General features: G+C 40.6%; 1 protein-coding gene across 1 annotated transcript; it reads left to right on the top strand.

The window, feature by feature from the left end:
• Positions 1 to 318: 318 nt before the first annotated feature.
• On the top strand, positions 319 to 6,176 carry ostm1 (osteoclastogenesis associated transmembrane protein 1). The gene is made up of 6 exons (XM_051408464.1): positions 319 to 781; positions 1,110 to 1,224; positions 1,964 to 2,061; positions 2,167 to 2,277; positions 3,281 to 3,446; positions 4,976 to 6,176. The coding sequence occupies exons 1-6, from the start codon at positions 410 to 412 to the stop codon at positions 5,029 to 5,031; spliced, it is 918 nt and encodes a 305-aa protein (XP_051264424.1). The 5' UTR covers positions 319 to 409; the 3' UTR covers positions 5,032 to 6,176.

Below are 6,176 nucleotides of genomic sequence, written 5' to 3'. Positions count from 1 at the left end.
TTGCACTTTCAGCAGATGAATGTGAAAACATCCTTCAAGTGTCAAACTCTGCACATATATCATTGTGCACAGTGAAGCTCAAACATACAACTGTAGGAACAAGAAGAAAAAACAGATTTTTGAGTGGAGGGGGACTTTAAGAACTCTTCCACTAATATATTTATTAGTATACAACACGTATAAACTACAGTCGTTATATTGCATGCTTTCAAAAGCCAATTATATGTTGTTTAATATGTATTTAATCCACATGGAGGTTCTGTAAAGAGAAGTTACAGTAGCGCTGTTCTCTCGTGCTCTCGCGAGATTTACCGACGGTCACATGATCGCGTTGGGAGCCCAACCAGGAAATCATGGGTTGTTTAGAGTGAAAGAAGAGCAGCAGATGCTTTAATCCTCGTTTCCGACCATGTCTCTCCACAAACACAGCTGTTTGTTGGTTTTGGCAGTGTTTAACATTTACCCTGCTGTGTTTGGCGACGGAGTGAACCTCGCCGTTTCAGATCCAGCGGACAAACCGAGACAAACCTCGTCTTTGAGCCCTGCTGTTGTGGTCAACCCGCCTCCAGATCCCCTCTTCTCCCTGAATCTGCTCTCTTCTCTGCCCGAGGACCCGGAGATCAGTGACTACTGCAGCGAGCTGCTCCACATCTTCGGACAGCTGTATGTGGACTATGTGACGTGTTTGGTTCCCGCCGCTCGACCTGTTAAGGTTTGCCAGAATTGTTACTCCAGTTTTGGCAGTCTCAAGAACATCTACACAAACATCTCATCAGACCAGGTACGTGCACAAATACACACAAAGTCATTTTGTCCCTGAGCTTTTTTTTTTTTAGTCTGCAGTCTGTCTGGTCTGCTTCCCTTTTTCTTTCTTTAAAGAGGACAGGCCTTGTCTACACGCAGTTGTCTCATGATCACGAGTCTTGTGATGTGACTGACTGCTGGGGACAAATATGAGGAAACACGAATTCGTCTGTTTGACTCGACTATTAATTGCTCTTAAACCCCTTCCCTTACAGCTGATCTATTGGTCTTTATGGAGTGCAAACACATGTATGCATAGGAGTTAACTGGCTGCATGATAACGTGTGCCTGTGTTTTTTCCTCAGGAGGGTCCTGGTAATGTGAGCTGCAGGGACAGCCTTCTGCGCAGTGACCGGCTGATGCTGGTTTACCTGATGTACAGCAACCTGGTGGGCATTTGGAGCAAATCGGCCTGTGACAGTAAGTCCCCCGCAGGAATTTAAAGCCCCCCCGGTGGTTTTAGACATATGTGAATTATCTGGGTTTCTATCTGTGGGGAATTTGTGCTTTTGTTTGAACCCCTGACTCGCACACATTTGACCGCAGAGGTCAGAGTGCAGGGTCAAGTAGGGGCAGCAGTGGGCAGTGGACACACTGGATGTTGCAGAGGTCAAACATGTGACTTTGTCGTTTTACTGGATAAACTCCTCAGCCACCAGGATACCCATCATGAATCACAGAAGCTTGTGACTTTGTGAGATAATTGCATCAGATTTGGTGGATTTCTGCCAGTAGGAGAGTGTGAGCATTTGGTTTGTGTATGTCGGCAACTTATTATTAGTGTCATTATCGATTTATTGAGTTTTCGTGGAGTAAGAAAGTAGTGAAAAATGCCAGTTAAGTTTCCTAAAGCCCAAGGTGAAGTCTAGCTTGTTTTACGTATACGACCAACTCTCCAAAACACAAAGATATTCAGTTTAATCCCACAATGGAATCTACTTTATTATCCAAATAGTGCAGTTTAATTTTCTGTCAACCAACTAATGAATTATTCTACCTGTTGTTTTAGCTCTAGTTTGTTTCTACATCCACCCTTTTTAGCTGATTTTGTTTGTATTGTTGAACTAAAACAAATTAAATCTGGTTAAACTCTTGGATAAAACAGGGAAAGTGAACAAATAGACCTAACCTATGTTTGTGTTTATTGCCATCTGTGCAGACTGTATCACTGAAGGAGGGCAGAGCCTGACCAATGACACGCTGTTCTTCTTGACCACCCACAACCAAACTCTCACCTGCTTTGAGAAGTATAAAGAGGTAACACCATAAATTAGGTGACGATGTCTAATATCTATCATGAGTTTATGTTGAGAAGGTTACTATAATGTCTGTTGTCCCTTTCTCCATTTCTTCTTTTCACAGGGGAACCATTCACAGCTGTGCACAAACTGTAAGAGCCCATACAAAGACCTGAATGAACTGTACAGCGGCATGGAGAAGAATCAGACTTTGTGTATTGACATAGAGGATGCGGTATGTATGTTAGGAGCAGAGATTTATACGGCTCCTCTTTTTAAGATGAGAAGAGAGAAAGCTGCACCCCCTAGAGGAATCTGTAGACACTAAGAGACAGTCAGAAGGGTCTTAGAGATAATGAGTTCATAATTGTGTCACACCCAAAAGTTGTACCAGGTTACTTTCATCATTAAACTTGACGGTTCACTCTTGACGTGAAGATGTGGTTGAAAGCAAACAAGTAGGTTGGAATGTTTTTCCTTTTTTTATACTATACTATAATACGATAGTTCATTAATAACTGGAGAAAAAAATCCATGAAAATGGAAATCTTGCAGCTCTTGATGGCCAGTCAGTGGTTTATTGCTGTCATTAGTTGATATTTTAACCTTAATTATGAAATTAGATGTTCTTTTTCATGGTTTAGTTTGGTCTTACAATGTCTCACTAGGTGCTGAGTTCATATTAGAGGCCACTGATAGGAAAAACTATCACTAATATTGTGTGACAAACTGGAAAATTGAGCTTTTGGTCTTTGGCAGTTTACATTACTTTTTGAATGTGGCCCATATCAGATTCCAGTGTGATGGCCACGGTCCTGAAGTGACCTGCAGGATGAATGTCGACTTAAAAAGTCACATGGGTTCTGATATGACTGTTCACAGGTCACATACCGAAAAACCCAACCTGTATCTGATTCGGACCACATATGAGAACTGAAAGGAAAAGTTGCCATGTGGTTTGTGCTGTTCACACTGTCATGAAACAAAAAACAGATCCGAGTCACATGTGAGCAAAAAAACTCTGAAACTGAACTACTTGTTTAAAAATGAATGAAAGCTGTTTGTTGTGGTAGCAGGATTCGGCTCCTGAATGCTCTCCTGGCCTTCTCAATAAGAACTACAAGCGGTAGAATCCCTGAATTTGAGACCAGAACCCTAAGAGGGTCGAATTAATAGTAACGCTATCCTATAATTGTTGTCAGCTGACGTTTATGTTGTGTTTGGCACTTTGTTTTTAGATGAATATGACCCGCCGACTGTGGAGTAAGTATTACAATTGTTCCTTCCCCCGCGAGGAGACGGTGCCTGTCATTGCTGTGTCCAGCTTCATGCTCTTTCTGCCCATCATCTTCTACTTGAGCAGCTTCCTTCACTCTGAACAAAAGAAACGCAAGCTCATACACCGTGAGTAACCAGCTTAATTCGCCCATTGTCACACAGAGAGATTTTTTGACGGGGTTTTGAGGGGTTTGGGGTCTTTGTGGAGGCAGGAGGGGGAGGGTGGGTGCTTGACTGACTGTGATATTGGGGTTTGGCTGTGATGAATGAAGGGGGGGGTTCTTGGTTGTTCTAAAGCATAGTGGGGTTGCCTCTTGCAAACCTCTGGATCATGGACATTTGGAAGGGTCCCAGGGCCAAGACTGAGGAGAATAGGAACTTTATTTTTTTTTAAATATTTTTTTGTATTGGTTGGATAGAGGGGTAGCTGTTGAGTGAACAACAAATGAATTGTGCTGGTCAAGGAAACATTGGGCCTTGTGCAAGAAGCACCCTTACAAATAGATTGGTATTTAAGTACAGGTGGTGTCCTAAAAAGTCTGAAATACAATAATCTGACTTTTAGGCCCCAGAATGTCTTAAATATGATTTTGCATTTATATATAATAATAAAATATTTATTGGATTAATGAAGATAATGTTACTTGTACAAAGTAAAATTTTTAATTTTCGCTTTTAAATGTGTTTTTGGTAAAAATGCGTATGATCAACAACTACAAAATGAAACCAACATTGAACCAATACCGATTTTCCTTCATATCATCATACTTTTTTTGCCAGTATAATTATATAATAGGTCTTAAAATGCTTTCATAGTGGTCTTAAAAAAGGTGCTAAAAACCTATTGAAACCTGCAGAAACCCTTTATGTAGCGCATACAAATTATATTTCCAAGTGGTTCAGACCTATTGTACGAGACTTTCTCTCTCCACAGGGGAAATGCACTTGGAATCTGAATGAATTTGTAATTTAAATGCGTTACTGAAACAAGTGAAATAAAGACAAAAAAATAAAATTATACAAAATGTATGTTCTGTTGGTCAAATATCTTTGTGAATCCGGCCCCAGGGGTTTCACATTGGACCAGACAGTGTAACATCACTTACTGTTTAAGCTCCTCAAGCATCTCCATGACTGCCACATCCCCTCGACCGTCCTCCGTTATGGACTGATGTTTTTTTAATCATCTAACTTAATGTCAGTACATTCCCTATTTGTTTTTTGCCACAGTACAGCTCTGCAGTTGTACTATTAATATTATTAATACTGTTTCAGGTCCACTAATACGACTACTGACAGGGTTTGTTTTCCTCAAATAATTTTCAGCAGCAGGACTTGAAGCCCCATGGAGTCAAATTCTTCTTTTTACTGTTTGGTAGCATTTTTGTGAATGAAATCTGCCCACAAATGGAGAAGAACAGATAGCTTTATATGACAATTTAAGGGCATTGTTTGTGCCAGTATTGAAATCTCACAAATGTAAACATAGTCATGAGCAGGGGGTGTCCATCAAGTCAAAATGAGAATTTTACCACAAGCTGACAATGTTCATGCACGAGGCCATGGAAGGTTACTGATAACTCAAAATAAGGCAGCAAAAGTAATTTTCAAATGGTACTTTGTAATGCTGTAATGTCAATTCTGTGTCTTTACAGCCAAACGGGCAAAGTCATACGCCAGCCTGATGAACATCCAGGACAAACTGAGCTGAAGAGGAGACAGGAGATGACGAACATGGAGGAAGGCGTTCTTTTATTAAAAGCTCAAACCTGGGAGAAGATCTGACTTCCTTACTGTGTTGTGCTTGAGATTTGACTGAACTCCATGAATGTAGAGGACTCAACAGCAGCTGTTTTTTCCCCCAGGACACTGTGATATAAGTCAGTCTTCTTCAGAGGTCTTGAAGGATCTAGATCCATGAAGTTGAATGCGAAATGCTTCGGGCCCATTAAACCATTACGCTTTTTTATACCTCTAAAACCTTCTCAAAATGTAGTAAACGGCGTTGGATCACATTAAAGAAAAAACTGAACAGATTTTTACAGATTTCTAGCAAAACAAATGTTGAAAAAAATATAGAAATTATGCACACACTGTGTATGAATCTGCCTCCCACTGCCATAGTTTAAAACCAGCTTTATTTAGTGTCATGTTGGGACATTTTGGATCTCTATTAAGCAGGACCTGTGTTGGAATCAAAGCCTGTCTAACTTTATAAACTACTAATCAGATGCTTGTTCATGTTGCTGCACGGTACGCTTGTAATCCTCACACAGATCCTGGCCTCGCCTTCCTTTCAACTCGTTAACGATCTTCAGGTTGTTCACTGTCACTAGAAAGAGTGAGTGGCTTGAATGCAGTGCGTGCATGTGCGTGTGTGTGCAAGTGAGCTAATGTGTGTATGTGCTCCATTTATGGGTCGAGAAATGGGTTTTTCTGTCTCTAATGTATGTCCCGAAAGGAGCTGCAAAAAGGAAGCACTTGATGTCCATTAGTGGTGACATGTATCTGCTGTAAGGAGAGGGGGTGCACATCAGTGGGGTGGGGGAGTAAATAAAGACATAACACACATAATGTAAGAGCACTCTAAAGTACCACACTATGATGTTACCTGTTTTCCAGTCAGTGTTTTTTTGTGGTTGCATTAAGCTTTTAATGCGCTTTGTTGTCGTTTTCCACTGATGTTTAACTTAATTTGTTAAGGGTTTCTGACTGCTCATGACGGTGAAGTCTCCTTTAGGAATTACGGGTGTTGAATTGATGAATTTGCCTATTAGAAATGCATTTGTTGTGAAGAAATGTACACCTAATTATGAATGCATACGCCCCAAATAAATATTTGTATGCCAGAAACAA

Source organism: Dicentrarchus labrax, unplaced genomic scaffold, assembly GCF_905237075.1.
Source record: "Dicentrarchus labrax unplaced genomic scaffold, dlabrax2021, whole genome shotgun sequence".
NCBI lineage: Eukaryota > Metazoa > Chordata > Actinopteri > Moronidae > Dicentrarchus > Dicentrarchus labrax.
The sequence above is the reverse complement of the archived record's forward strand: the minus strand, read 5'-3'. Positions and strand labels throughout refer to the sequence as shown.

Bases quoted from the DNA above. Each gene is read 5' to 3' on its own strand.
- ostm1 (XM_051408464.1), top strand. From the start codon at position 410: ATGTCTCTCCACAAACACAGCTGTTTGTTGGTTTTGGCAGTGTTTAAC. The intron at 2,062-2,166 runs GTAACACCATAA...TTCTTTTCACAG, and splicing joins GCTTTGAGAAGTATAAAGAG to GGGAACCATTCACAGCTGTG. The intron at 3,447-4,975 runs GTGAGTAACCAG...GTGTCTTTACAG, and splicing joins GAAACGCAAGCTCATACACC to CCAAACGGGCAAAGTCATAC.